Source organism: Synchiropus splendidus, chromosome 3, assembly GCF_027744825.2.
Source record: "Synchiropus splendidus isolate RoL2022-P1 chromosome 3, RoL_Sspl_1.0, whole genome shotgun sequence".
Taxonomy (NCBI): domain Eukaryota; kingdom Metazoa; phylum Chordata; class Actinopteri; order Syngnathiformes; family Callionymidae; genus Synchiropus; species Synchiropus splendidus.
In genome coordinates, this window is record NC_071336.1 from 6,916,872 (window position 1) to 6,932,327 (window position 15,456).

Here is a 15,456-nt window from a genome sequence, read left to right on the forward strand (position 1 = left end):
CGGTCCCAATAGTTTTCTTTTGAAGTAATAGTATGTCGGATTTTCCCACTGTGGGACTAATAAAGGTTATCTCACCCCGTCATAGAAATGTATAGGAGTCACGACAGAAGCGCAAATCAGATGATGGTGTTATTTGCAGATCAAGTGAGGTTTGTATGGAGTGCAGTGCAAGTTCTGCTGCACATGAAAAACCTGGCAGAATAATTTGGTACTTACAGTTCTGGAGCTAGTCTTCATTGCAGTAATGCTATAAAAGCTGTTTTTTACCTGGATCCTAAGATCATTATTGCATTGATGTTGGTTCTCTGTGGGAGACAGAGCATGAGAATGGATCTTGACCTGAATGAAAACTGAATGGCAATGAGGGTCTGAGTCAGAACCCATAGGAATGAGTGTCCTGGAACCTACTAGTAAGTACAGAGTGACGTGTTTGTGCAGATTGTCATTGTTGGTGAGTCCAGCATTTGTTGCTTCGGTCTGAGTAGTAACCACTTATTGTACACCTGCCATAGTTCACAGTGAGTGTGTTGGATCAGCAACAGCTATTGTTGTCCAGATGATGAACTTCTTCAGCGACAACTCTCTTATCTGTTTGTGTAGACAACGTTGGAAATGCAACCTTTCATTTTTCTGATGAGTGTGCTTTACTTTAAAGGTCACAGCAAGTTGAATCTGTCAGAGCTGTGAGTCTCCCTGCATTGTTTGATTTCATGCGAGTGTGTCAGTGTGTCGCTCATGTGGCCTCGGGGCTATATTATATAATTTAATGTCAACAATAGATTTAGACAAGCGCATACCTCTGCGTCAGTGTTCTATTGGTTTGGTTCTGGGTTTAGTTTCTTTAAGTTTTTTTTCATGGCCTCAATAGTTTGGAATTTTGGGAATGCACCTTCATCATATTCAGTTACTCACACTGGCTATCAGTTGGAGAGAGAGAATACTCAATAAGTTTTCCCTTTTCTTCAAGGTTCTTTCTTATGAAATATTTCCCCCTCGAGTTTGAAATGTGTAACCCAAATCTCCCCCCGATGTCCCCCTTCTTCACCTCCTCCTACACACTCTCGTAGGGGCCTCTTGCTTTTCATAACAAAGTCCGTGCAGAGCCCAAGTGTGTGACTAAGCATTGCGTGGCAGTGTGGGAAGTCTTTCCAGTGTCCTGGCGAGTCAGATGTCACAGACATTTGTATGTGGAATGGTACATGTCACGCCTCTCAGTTGTACATCTAATTCCCTTCTTTTGGTCATCTGCAGTGTTATTTGAAGGACGTTTACTAGCCCCAGATGTTGCAATAGTGTCGTTCTTTTTCTTGTGAGAAGGGATGAGAGTTGCTATGAATGTTTGGGAGTTACAGAGGAAGTGGACCTTGCATTTTCGCATGATATGAGAAATCTTTGTTTGTACAGCTCTTGCCTTTTATGTTGTGTTTGCCTGACCTGAGAGGCTGATAGCGCACCTCTATCTTGCACTCCCCCGTGTACTGCCCCATTGCTTCGTGCTGGTCCTCTGTGGCAGTCATGAGCAGTTCAACAGCCAATGTTTCAGAATGACTTGGCTTAAGTCGACCTCAACACATTCAGAGAACAGCTCAACTTTTTCATACAACCATTGTTTTCACTTCATTCGGTACAAATAATCACTTAACCTCATAATCCCAAATTACTGCATTGTTAATTAAGATCTTTTTCTTGGTCCCTGTCCTCCTTTTCAGAGAAGCGATGAGGAACTACTTGAAGGAGCGAGGTGACCAAACCGTCATGATCCTGCATGCAAAAGTTGCACAGAAATCCTACGGCAATGAGAAAAGGTGAGCTTGTCCAAGACGCTCTGAGCAGGTCTCCTGCAAATACCAACTGAAAACTCATACTTCTCAGAGAGACCATGAAACTGGACTCTTTCTGTGACAAAGACGTAATGATGTGCTTCAATTCTCCAAAGCTGAAATCCATTTTGATAAAACATCAGAGAATAATTTTAGACTTCCAGTTTGTTAACTGCATCATTAATGATTGTATAAGATTTGAATTTCAGTTAGGAGGTTGAAAACCCATACGTCTCATACATATGAATGAAAGGCGACACAATGTTGTCTTGCGGGTTGAAGATACGCAAAAGTGTTAACAGTGTGTTTCACTTCTCTTTTCTGCAAGACCATTTTTTTCATTTAAGTTTCAAGTCTACTGATCATAGAGCTGAAGAAATAGAACACTTGCTAGCCCACTTCTTCACTTCACACCCTTCACAGGCAGCAATCCTGTGTAACCTTAGTATTCTAAGTACACATCAACACCAAAATTCTGCTAGACCAATGTGTGAAAGCTGAACTTTTGCAATTTGATGATGCTCTGCTGGCAAGCACAGAAGGGATTATGTTTGATTCATTTTCCACTCGTTGAACCATATAAGCTTTTTCTTGTGAGTTGTTTGGTTTTAGTTAAATGCTGTTTTTTCACCCACAAAAATACCCTCTGAGTGCTCCTGATCATTTTTCAATTGTTTGCTTCTCTGATTTTTTTCCTCATCTTTTTTTTGGATTTTGATTGATACTACTCAGTTCATTCATTTAATCAAATGCAATATTTAAATTTAGATTTTTGTTTTTGGTGCTGTTCTGTATTTGATGCTTTTATGTATTATTTACATAAAAATATTATTATAGTTCAATTTAGACATATTCTATGTACTTCTGATCATTGTTAGTCAATATAATTCTGTTGTGCATTTTGATTTATTCTCTGGACCTTTGTGTTGTCTGCATGGGGAGATTTCTGACATTTCCCTGATGTAATGTACTACAGCAATATCCAAACTATTAGCCGCTACTTTTTTCACAAACTCTGAACCCTGTTGCTCAAACCAGATAAATTTCTCGGCATGTATGGCTGGAATTCTCCTCCACTGCTCCGGTGTTCCCGGTCTTCTGCCTCCCGGGAAAGTGCTGGGAATACACATGCGTTTCATGCAATGCATCCTCGCGTGTTTGTAAGACAGTCCATGGTATTCACTCACCTTTCTGTGGCATAGACTGCGCCGCTGCACCTGCGGCCTATAGACCAACGCAACTTATGTGTGTACAAAATCTATTGTCCTCTTATATTTACTGGGTTTGGCTCATGTTCACGTTCGCTCAATAGTCTGCAAATTAATCTCCTCCACTTGAAATGAAGTCACATCTAGTCATTTATGTGTTGTCATCTGTTCAAATTCAGTGGGACTTTCATCTTGTTTCAGAGACTCATAACGGGTATAAACCCAGATAGTCATGTTCCTGTGTGACTGTTGGGTGACCACCCCTGTCTTACCGTCCTAATTCAGGGTCTTAAGAAGAAAATAGCTTGTGCATAAAGCCACTTATAGGTCGAACATGTTGTGACTGCGAACCTTCTGGGAGACACTGTGGGACTGTCGATGCACTTCATGCAGGTGGACAGACTCAAAACAAAGCATTCTCTGAGTCCTGCATGTGTCACATGTGTGGTTTAGCTGTCACTTCTTGAAACTCGCTCTTCTTGAACTCCTGAACCCATCTATCTTTTTGCAACTTGTCGCGACATTTCCTTTCATCATTTTGCAATTCCCCTTTATTTTACCGTGTCAACCCTGTTTGGTGTTGCATCAGGTTCTGACAGCGATGAGAGGTTTCTAATGCTGTCACAAAAGTGGCCTCAGTGAAGCAGTGCGAACCATCCCCTAGACCTTTTATTCTCAACACTGTACCGACTCAACTGTTCATCCGAAACTGCAGACTTTGTCACACATCTATACGTCTCAGTGCAAAAGTGTGAAGCGACCCTTCAGTGTCACCACCTTCCTGGTCCTGCAGAACCAGTTAGATGTGAAGTTGTGTCTTGCACCTTTTTTTCTGCCTCTTTTGTAACACGGGCCACACTCGGTGCATGGGGAATGCAAATGTTCTTTCTGTCTGTCTGAGCTTTTTATAGGAGCTGAAAGTAGACAAACACCCACAGAGACAGACACTGCTGTTGCGAAATAGCTCCCTTTCCGGTTCCACATTGGCACTCGCCTTCACATCAAGTGGGTTTTGTTACCAGATGATTTTATTTTTGCCCCCGTCCATGTGGGTTTTCAAAAGGGACAGAATAAGAAATGTGCGCTCCTTTTGTTTCACTACAAAAATGAAGTCGGACGAAAATGAATCGTTTCATTAGTTTAGTCGCCGGTCTTTGGTTGATAGTTTGACGTGTCTGCCCTCTGCTGGCGAAAATAAAAAGTTACACTGGTGATCAAGACCTATTCCTTGAAGATTTGGCACCGCTTTAGAGGCTGTTGACCATGTGGATTGCCCACCCACAACGCAAGACTCGTGGCCAGATCTTCCAGCCACCCGTCTTGCTCCTTTTTGAACGCTCGTCTTCCATCAAAGAAGACGGTTTTGTGGGTTATGAAATGCACAACTTCAAATTAAGCCTCAACTCTGAGTGAAGCTAAGTGCAATTTAACATTCCATATTCATTACCCATGAAGCTAAGTTTGTTGCCAATATAGACTTTAATTTCATGTTTTTGTACTGTTGTTTTTTGGGGCTTTTTGTGTTCTATTCTGTGAGTTCTTCAGATGAACGTGTGTGATTCATTTTATTTGTCTTGTTGCCCCTGAGGTGTTGCAGTATGCTCATTTATTTATGAAGGCTACAAATGTGTTCATTTTGTAATTCTTGGTTGTGAACTTTATGTGGCCTTCTATCTAGGTTCTTCTGTCCGCCTCCCTGTGTCTACCTGATGGGCAGCGGCTGGAAGAAAAAGAAGGAGCAGATGGAACGAGATGGCTGCTCTGAGCAAGAGTCGCAGCCCTGTGCCTTCATTGGCATCGGCAACAGCGACCAAGAAATGCAACAGCTAAATCTAGAGGGAAAGGTAAGTGTGTGTAGATGGACTGGAGAACAGTGAACATTGGCGTCTAACCCACTTCTTCCTTTGTCTTCAGAACTATTGCACAGCCAAAACCTTGTACATATCCGACTCCGACAAAAGAAAGCACTTCATGTTGTCTGTCAAGATGTTTTACGGCAACAGCGCTGACATCGGCGTCTTCCTCAGCAAGAGGATCAAAGTAATCTCCAAACCTTCCAAAAAGAAGCAGTCGCTCAAAAACGCCGACTGTAAGTTTGTTGCCTGCTGTTGAAGTATATTGAAGTGTTGTTTATGGTAGATTTGTAGACGTTTTTTTATTGAAACAAAAAAAACTTTTGTCTAAAAATATAGAAACACTCCCCATTTCTCTGTAGTGACTGGCAAACTCTATTTCTGCTGAGGCCCTTGCAGGCTCTCATGTGCCACAGGCAAGGGCATTCATTTTGTTGAAGTACATTTTTGTAAATTAAACACAAAAGTGGCGATTTTTTGTCAATGCAATTACATCTTACCACAAGGGGGCAGTCATTAAAAAAATCTATTTGTACTTCAACTGCCTGCTGTCTCACAAACGCAGCTGACCGAGGTGCAGATGTTTCAGGAGGATGTTCAGGTACCCTGCTATAACATTGGTGTGTGTCCTCAGTGTGCATTGCATCAGGAACCAAAGTGGCGCTCTTCAACCGACTGCGGTCCCAGACTGTCAGCACACGTTATCTCCATGTGGAGGGGGGTAACTTCCACGCCAGCTCCCAGCAGTGGGGCGCCTTCTATATCCACCTGTGTAAGTCCCCCATCAGCACAACTCTACCCACAGGCTTCAGAATTGGAGATGGTCTTGTCTTTGTCCTCAGCTCAAGCTGTTCTAAGCTGTAATTGCATAGTTGATTCACAATCTGAGTGATTGATGGGCATCATGTGGGTTGAATGTGGAGGCTTGTGGGAGACTGTTGACAATACACGTTGCTATTCTGTGTCTGCAGTGGATGATGAGGAGTCTGAAGGAGAAGAGTTCACAGTGAGAGATGGCTACATCCACTATGGTCAGACGGTCAAGCTGGTGTGCTCGGTCACCGGCATGGCTCTTCCCAGACTGGTAAACAAACACTTGATACTTTGTCCTTTTTGTTTTCAGTCAATAAATACTGTTGCTCTGGTACATCACTTAACAAATGCCGTATTCTTCATGTCTTAATCTGTGAAGAATATAATTTTGTGTAGTGATTTGGATGGGCTTTGCATACGTCCACAGCAAGCTGTACATTATGACCGACTTCACTGGAGAATCCCTGAAGAGCCGCAACATTATTTAGTTACACAAATCCCTCTCCTTAGTAGGTTAAATGTGTTTAACTTAATACCTTATTCCCCTTGCTTTAGTGACATGATTTTAGCTTTTGTTTATACCACTACTTAATACCACTGCTGTCTGAACTTGGGCCGTCTGTTATCATACTGACAAAGGGACCCAATGCAACTGATACACTGGTTTTCCTAATCACATTGAGTTATGATGAAAATAATATTGACTGATTTAATCATTTAATTTGAGCCTCGTAGTGAGATTATTTTCTTCAATACTGAAATCCCCATGGTTGAGAATTCGTACGACCTGTGGTTAGAACCTGGTTGCAGATATAGTTTTGTTGTTATATTTCAGTCACAAATGAATACTGCTGCATTGACACCCTCGTAGCTTTGCTATTTAACAATGTATTCTACCCCAGAGAGATGTTTTGGTTTTGAAATCTGGCACAAACAAATCTGTGTATTGCAACCAACATTTACATTTAGAGAAATACTGTCTCATCCTCTCTCTCTCGCTCTCGCTCTCGCTCACTCTCAGATCATCCGTAAAGTGGACAAGCAGACAGCACTGCTGGACGCCGACGACCCAGTCTCCCAGCTCCACAAATGTGCCTTCTACCTGAAGGATACAGAGCGCATGTACCTGTGTCTCTCCCAAGAACGGATCATCCAGTTTCAAGTGAGTCTCGACAGGGGTCAACACCCACGCAGCCAATGTTCACCTCCTAATCTCCACAGATGATTGGAAATGATTGCTTGAGTCTTTGACTCTGACAGAGGTCGCTGTGTGAACACTGCCATATTTAATTCCTGATCAGTCTTGCGGCACTGATGCCAGCTGGACGTGCTCGATTGTGTGACTGTATGCTGCTGCGACTGATGATGGTGATTCTGCCCCTTTAGGCCACTCCATGCCCAAAGGAACCAAACAAAGAGATGATCAACGACGGTGCCTCCTGGACAATCATCAGCACGGACAAAGCAGAGTACACTTTCTATGAGGGAATGGGCCCGGTCCACTCGCCTGTCACCCCGGTGCCAGTGGTTGAGAGTTTACAGGTACAGAAAAAGAGCCTTGAGATATGTTGCTCATTTCAATCTATCGGTCTGTCTGTCTCTCTCTCTCTCTCTCTCCCCGTTAATTTTGGGATTTTCCTCATCTTTTTATAATTTATATACCGATGATTGTTTCTTTAATACAAATGCTTTAATGGTTTGAATGAAAAAAAATATATATAATTTGGTTGTTTTATTTCTGTGCAGCTTAATGGTGGTGGTGATGTGGCCATGTTGGAGCTCACGGGACAGAACTTCACTCCAAATCTCCGGGTCTGGTTTGGAGATGTAGAAGCCGAAACTATGTACAGGTGTGCTGTCAATCACTTGTCTATGAGTTTTTAATGCAGTCGGTGCATTATTTCAGTCCCTGTCTTCATCAACGAAATTTACTTTTTTCTCTCTCGATCAAAGATAAAAGGCTTATTAATGTATGTTATTTTAAAAAGTAAATTTCCTCTCTCCTCAACTGCGCAGCCTTCACGAGCCTGGGACTATATCTGTCCAAAGCTCAGATGTTTGGTTCGTTAGATGAAGGTGTGCAACGTGGTTCCTGGAAGGCCTGGTGAAACTGTTTTTGTTGGCCTGAGAATGCAGTGCCTGTACAGCTATATCTGTGTGAAAAAGTAATGGCCTCTTAGGGTAAACATGATTTCAAAAGGTTTCTGATCTCTTACGTTTCGCACAGGTGTGGGGAGAGTATGCTGTGTGTGGTTCCCGACATCTCTGCCTTCCGCGAGGGCTGGCGGTGGGTGCGGCAACCGGTCCAGGTTCCTGTTACGCTGGTGAGGAACGACGGCATCATCTATTCCACCACTCTTACCTTCACCTACACGCCGGAGCCGGGCCCGCGGCCACACTGCAGCGCTGCCGGCGCCATCCTGAGAGCCGGGAACTCCAGTCTGCTCAGCAGCAGCAGCCAGGACTCCGGCGTTTACGGACCCAACAGCACCTCCAACGCTGGGGTCACCTCCTCGTCCTCCACCGCCGCGGCAGCTGTGGTCTCCTAACGCACGCAGGAGCCATTTTCTATTGAAATGCCTTCAGAGCAAATATGCCGTAAGGCGTATGAACTATGGGAAATAATAAAACTGACTCCAATGTGCTGTGGATTCGTAATGGATACAAAGAAGCTGAGAGAACTGAGGAGGAGGCGTGACGTCACATGGCAACAGACATGCTCCCATCATGCCTCCCCTCTTGTGGTTACTGTCGGACCTGCCTGTCCAGCTTCTGGTGTGTGGGATGAGTGACGTTCCTGCAGGCTCTGAGCACCAGCACCTTTCTGTGAAACCGCAACAGCAATACATCCAAGTCTATTCCCCCTCCCACTCAAGCCCCATTTCCCTGTGCTCTCATTCTACTCCCTTATTCTCCTTTCGTCTGTGGTTTCCTAGAATGGGTCTGGATGTATTGTTGTTGAAAGCAGCGCCTGGATGCAGGACGCTAACATAGTTTTTATGGACCAAGGATCTTGTATAAGCTTTAGTAAAGGTACATTTTTCTCCATACCTTTTTTGTATTAAGCATATAGTACACTTTTGTTACCAAATAGTTTCTATCCTTCCTCTGAGCTCAGGCTTTGTTTTCCCCATGAGGTCCAAAATCCATCCCTCTAACAATTGCCTGATTTTGAAATATCTTCTTTTTTTCTGGATACTCTCTATCGTTTATTGGGGAAATCTCAAGTCTTGGTTTTCATAAACAAAGTTTTTTTTTTGTGTTCTTTGTTTTGATTGGGGACTAACCTCAGAGGGCCTATTTTGATCATTGGTTTTGATGAAGTCTTTAAAAAGAAAAGCTTTAAGCAACGCCTCTGCCTTGCCTGAAATACACGTATGTGCGCGACGTCTCTTTCAGAACACACATCTCACACAGCCATGACGACTACGATGTCCACGGGAGTGACTTTGTCATTTCCCAATTAATGTCAGAAGTCATCGACTTTAAACAGGATCGCCTTAGTACAGTATGACATCACTGTGTGTACAGTCGAGTCACATGTCCAAACGTTGCTAATGCTGACCTTGCACTGCGTACACGGCCTGGTTTCGTCTCAAGATGTTACGTAAGCCGGTAGCTGATGTGATTGTAGCAGTCAATTCGAGTCCATTTTTTAGTTTTTGTTAGTGTTGCCCTGCATTCTGTCCTGAACTCATGTCTTTTATCATTTTATCATGTTTTCATCCATTGTTTTTCCACACAAATTAAATTGGAAAGCTTAATTTTGTCACATATCCTGGGATCATCTGGAAATATGAAATAACTTGTGTTTCAAAGGTTACTGAAATAGAAAAATGGCTGTTGAATTTTTAGAGTTTATATTATAAAAAAAATGTATATTCAGTCACACTGCTTTTTGATAACTTTTGAAAATTGGAAGAATGTGTTTTGCAAAACTCACATTTGAACCCAAGCAAGTCACCCTTCGTGTTGTGAGTCCTCATTTGTGGAGAGGGTCAACAGTCAATGTTGAGCAATAACATTTTGGGGTTCCAAATTTGGCACACACGGTTAGGATGAGTCTACACAAGGTATCAACTGAAACACATTTTCACTCATTGGTAATGGATGTTTCCAGTTTCGCTTCACAACTGCACACTCACACTATTTGTTTTTTTCCCCATCCAGTGCAAGGTCAGCATTTTCAGAAGTGAACGTCTAACGCTGCAGCGATAAGTCTTCCAGAGTGTACCGCATCTTCTCGCCACGCAAAGTAACAGAGACACTTCTTAATAAATGTGGCCTTAATTCCGTGACAAACAAACTCACTCACTTTTGGAAGAAACTTTAGCACAACATGCTGCCGGAGCGCAGGCCGCGCTCTCTCGGTACATCGTCTCATGAATCTGTTTTCACAGAAAAAAAAAAACAAAAAAAAAAACCAACTCAAGTGTGTGTTCATTAACTTGCTGTCTTACAAAGTAGTTGTACTCGTCTGTGTCCATGGAAACCGCGTCTCTTGCCAGGAGCGTAAAGGCCTTCTAAGTGTGTGTAGTTATTGATGTGGATTTCCAAAACAAAAACAGCAATATTGTCATTTCTGTCCTGCCTGAGCACTAGTTCACCAGCCTTGGTGTGAATGTGTGAGTGTGTGATTGTGTGGCTGTCATAGTTGCTGTAATGGAACATTGAGTCAGACTCGCTCCATTTCATCTCTCCCTGAAAGAAAAAAAAAAAATCACCTCTTCATTCGGAGTATTTCTGTCTTCCAGCAGGATCCAAAAGTCTGATAAAATCATTCGATGGCAATACTCGTGTTGCAGTCCAGCTGTTGACGTGTGTGGGGAAGCAAACTAACCATGATACTGTAACTTGAATGTCTGTTAAATGAAGTATTTCCCAACTGTCTTATCAAACCTTGAAATAGGAACAAAAAAGGATTCATTGTACAAATCTAACTTATGGCTGTGTCTCGCCACCTTCGCCCACTTGTTGATTAAGTGTTTTATATTGTAATATTTTTAAATTATTGGTACAAAGCCCCCTTTTGTTTTATGTAAAAAAAAAAAAAAAAGTGCATTATTACCTGTGCTGCCTCGGTTTGGCCTGGACCAGTCATGAATCGGTGCTGCAGCAGAAGTGTAGCAACTACAACCCTTTACTCTGCAGGATGGAGAATCTTTGGAACTTTTTTTGTCTGCTTTAGCCCTTCACACTTTTGGTTTGTTTACACGTCTTCATCTCTCTGCGTCTGCTCGAACCGTTAATAAAAAAAAAAAAAAAAAAACACAAAAAAAGCCTGTCGCCTTGACAATCTGAGCAGACTTGATCTCTCCTGCGCTGAAGCCTTGAGGACGAGTGTCAGCAGCAGACGTTACATTGCCTTCTTAAACACACACTGTATTGACCTGGTGACACCAATATCACGTCATCTCGTCTGCATTGATGGAATATCTGAACTGGTATGTGGTCCGCATTTGTTTTGACTCTTCCAAAAGCAGCTGTACTCGTGTGTTTTTTTTATATATATAATGAGCTCTGAACAATGTATGTATCCTCTAATATGCCAAATGTCTTTGATGATGATGATCTAGATTTCATGCACTGCTGAATGGAACGGGGCGAAGTGAGAGGCAGCTTTAAACCAATACGAGCGTGGAGTCTTTCTGTCGCACTCAGCCTTCAGGCTTTGTCCACATTACTCATCGCTGACCTCACGAGTCCAGAATATCTCAGTTGTAGCGGCGGTTAAACATGCAGGCAGACATTAGATGTTTCAAGGACTTTAGGTTGTGATTCTGAGACCATGGAAGCAAAGATGGGACTCTCTTGCATCTCCTTTAAAAGCTGTTGGGCCCTCAACATTGGACCAAAGTCTGGGTGGTCATGTTCTCCACGGTGATTCTGTGATGCCCAGGATGTCCCCAGTATTGCAATGGGGAGACTGCTGTTTACTGATGATCTCATTTTCCCCGCACCTACTCCAAGAAGGTCCATCCCAGTGTTGGACATAGTGACCTTCTTGAATAGTCTCCCTTCAGGGCTCAGTGGGTCTGTTGGCATTCAAGGTGGGAAACGTAGTTAGACATATCAGAAGTCATCTGTGATGCTTGATCCCATCTCAGAAAGTTAGATGCAGGAACTGAAAGTTCTTTGCAGAACTGCATTTCAGAGGAACGCTGTACTTCTGAGATGCTGTCTGACTGACATGGGATTGAAGTGATGTGGACAAAGCCTGAGACTCGTCGTGCTGTTTGCACTCAAGAGAACAAACCTTTCCACTTCTCTCTGTACATTTGGATGTTTCTCTCCATCCTCTATCCTGCTTTAGCTTCAGCTTTGGCAGTGGCTCTTCTCCGTGCCTCCTCTTTCTTCCTTCACTCTCACTGTATCTGTGTATTACTCTAGTAACGGTCCGCAGAGGTGTCGTCGTGGTAGTGTGCTCAGTGCTCCAGGGTCGCTGATGATGGTAGAAGCCTGCGCCGTTTGTAACATTTTAGCAATAATGTCAAAACAAGGGGACTTTTTTTTTTTTTTTTTTAAATAGCATACTTTAGTTTTTTTGTTTTTTTTGTACATATTGCAGCTTCAGACCATGCCCAAAATCTGTATGTCATTAAAAGAAAAAGAAAAAACTTGCAATATCGGCATAAAAACCAGAATAAAAAAGTGATATACAATTTGCTGGTCTGTCTCTCGCTCCTTCTTCTCGTGGCCCACATCACACCACCACAATCACTACTATCCCAGATACAACTTTCATGATCTTTCATGCTCATCATTCTAGTACCATAAAACTGCCATTAATACTACCACTTCCTTTTTCTCTTGTTTTGGAACATGAGGTTAGAGGTTAGAAATGTCCTAATGCTGCACAGAGTTTAGTTTAGGCCAGTTCTACCTGAGCCCGGAGAAGAGACGTGGGAACATGAAGAAGTTGGTGGCACCATGTTATTAATCAGACACTCCTCTTCACTCCTCCTCTTCTGAGCAGAGTGAACTGTGTCGCGTGTTTTCGAGGGCTCCTTTCCAGCACGTTGCTGATTGAGCAGAAAGTGCGAGTGTCTGTTCCCACTGATGCTGGAAGCAGTCAATCAAACCCCTGTGGACCCTAAGTGAAGCCCATGAGACAGAAGGTGCACATGGATTCAGGAGGAGTGGGAGACTATCTTGTGTGGAGTCATTCCGCAGTTCACACTCCAATAACAAGATACAGTGGAACTCTTTCATGACCCGACTTTTGTACTCACCAAGTAGTTTTAATCAGTATGTCGAAAAAAAAGTCCTGCCTCTTATTCCCTCAGGACGGTCTTTGGAGATCTCCTAGTCTTCAGCTTCAAGAATCTCTCTGGGGTGGTTTAAAATAAATAACCAGAGAAGAAAGACATCCCTGATCCCAGGTCACCCATGGTGACCGCATGCCTGCCTTGCTGCACGTTTGAGTGAGTCAGCCAGCAAAACTCATTTGATCCCATGTTAAATATACTCAACGCACCAATGTGCGGTCACGAATCAGCATATTTCTTATTTTATCGTTTCTTGCGTGTCTCCACGATGCCAAACAAATCTGATCAGATTTTAAAACCCCCGCTGACTCTTGGTCACCTGACCAACATGGATGACCTGAGTAAACCTATGGTCGAGAAACACCAGACTTGCATCCAAGAAGTTTAGGTTTTTGAATCTGGCTGCTGGGAGCTCACAATGTTTAAACCCCAAGAGTCCTCGAGAGGAAGCATGCCTCCGCCAATCCACTCCTTTTCACCCACACTAGGATTTTTATTTTCCCAATATTGTTCCTCTACATTAATGTTATTGATGTGTTTTGAAACACCACTGGGTGTAGTGAACACAATTGTACAGCAGGTGGCGCTACTATAGAAGTCTAACGAATGGAAACTTTCAGATGAAACTCCAAAATACCACCAAGTCAAGTTCAAGTCTGTCCATTTCTAGCTGAGCCTGGGAGAAGTTGTTTTCAACTCCATCCAAAACATGCCCCGTGTCATATCTTCTGACACTCCTTGGTCAGTTGAACTACGTCAGTACTGATGGGGTGCTCCAGTCGTGCCTGTTCCCCCGCGACATCACTCGATGTAGGATTTTCCTGGCTGCTCACAGCCTCAGCAGCCTCCAGTCATATGTGTATATTTGACTTCTAACTTGTTTTTTTGTTTCTCCGTTGTTTCCTTAATGTGTCAAACTGTTCGATGCATAGACCTAGAAATGATTCAATAGTGTATCTTTAAACATTCATGCTGTATATGCAAACAACAGGGCAGATTCATAACCACGAGCCTGGTCAACCTCCAACCTATGGCAGCTGGTATGCGCTCAGCTCGGGAGTGACGTCACTTCCCAGTAAGTGAAGGCACCATCTCACCACCCTGAGCACACAATCCAAGATGGCTTCCCCAAACGTAAACAGGAAGTAGACGACTTGAATCCATGAAATATGCCAAAAGAAACACACTCAATTTGTCTTTCCTCTTCTGCGGGTTGCAAACGCAGCACGTTTTTCTTCTGGATCTGGACAAGGCACCTGCTATTGTCTTCTGGGTTCGACAACTGGGCGGCACTGAAACTGCTCTGACGTCATTCCCTGCTACGTCTTCGATGTCAGTTCACCTCGTCCTTGGCAGTTTCTCAGTGTGCAGCAAGTAGCATACAACTGTGTAGCACTCATTCACCACCACACGTCCAATGTGATAACCGCGTGAATGAAAACAACAAACTGGACTCAAGAGCTTGTTGAGCAAATGACAAATGAACCTTTTCTTGGGACTGGGACCTGAGGGGAAATGAAAAGTGCTGCGGCTCCAAACACCCTCATTAGCCTTCGTCACTGAGGGGCCTGGAGGGCTCGGGGTCCACGCCGGCCTTCGCACGATTTCAAAGGGAGAAATGTCCAGATGGACGTTTTATAAGCAGATGAAGGGACGTCTGCTTGAACTCAGGGGAATGTCGAAGTTGAATCAAGAATACGGTCCCAGATGAGAGAGGATCTCATCATTCATCTGCGTCACTGAATTGCCTCCTTGAATCTCATGTTCATGTTTGGTAGTGGGATCAAAAAAGTCGATCTAATATGGGAGTCACATCATGCTGTACCGTGGGAGGATTGAGAGTTCGCTCTTGTGTTTCTTGTGTTTGAGGTCGGACACAGCCTCCAGGGTGGTTCACGTGTAACCAAGATCTGCAACAATTCAGACCAGTTTCAATGAGAATCGATGATTTCTTCACCGATGAACTGTGTACTGTCGGCAGACCCTGAAACTCTGAGTTGGTTCTGAGACTCAACTTAGTTGCTGAAGTCCCCAGTGAGGCTTGTTTAATTTGCTCGAGCCTGAGCTGCCATGTTTGCGAATGATCCTCTGGTATAGTGATGTAAAAACCTCCCCGTCTGATTCAGCTAATACAAGTGTTGTGACAATAATCTAATCTATCTTCAAAACTTTCTTAGCTAAGTGATAGCCACAGTTGGTCACTAGCTTGGCTGGTCAGGTGGTGGCTCTTGGAGGTCAGCCAGGTGAGGACTTCTGTGTGTGGGATCAAAGTATGGCTGGCATCAGTCTGCTCCTATAAATCCGAGACACGTAAAACTCAAAGACAGAAGCGCTTCCCTGCCGGCTGGAACTCTTGAGTGTCTTTCAAGTGCGACAGAGCTTTTACCTCTAGCATGAAGTCCCCGCAGAGTGGCCCCATCCCCCCCCCCACTTGTCTGCCGCCGTCCTCCGGGTTGTTAAAAGCTCCCACACTGAAACTCAACTGCACGTTTTC

General features: G+C 43.6%; 1 protein-coding gene across 1 annotated transcript in view; it reads left to right on the forward strand.

Annotated features, from left to right (window-relative positions):
• rbpjb (recombination signal binding protein for immunoglobulin kappa J region b) overlaps window positions 1-12,389 on the forward strand; it is a 44,406-nt gene extending 32,017 nt beyond the window's left edge. The window contains exons 3-11 of the mRNA XM_053859030.1: window positions 1,710-1,805; window positions 4,707-4,872; window positions 4,943-5,117; window positions 5,516-5,653; window positions 5,853-5,965; window positions 6,716-6,856; window positions 7,081-7,236; window positions 7,441-7,544; window positions 7,922-12,389. Coding sequence (XP_053715005.1) covers window positions 1,710-1,805; window positions 4,707-4,872; window positions 4,943-5,117; window positions 5,516-5,653; window positions 5,853-5,965; window positions 6,716-6,856; window positions 7,081-7,236; window positions 7,441-7,544; window positions 7,922-8,243 — 1,411 coding nt within the window. The 3' untranslated portion in view covers window positions 8,244-12,389. The remainder of the gene's footprint in view (window positions 1-1,709; window positions 1,806-4,706; window positions 4,873-4,942; window positions 5,118-5,515; window positions 5,654-5,852; window positions 5,966-6,715; window positions 6,857-7,080; window positions 7,237-7,440; window positions 7,545-7,921) is intronic.
• The last annotated feature ends 3,067 nt before the right edge of the window (window positions 12,390-15,456 follow it).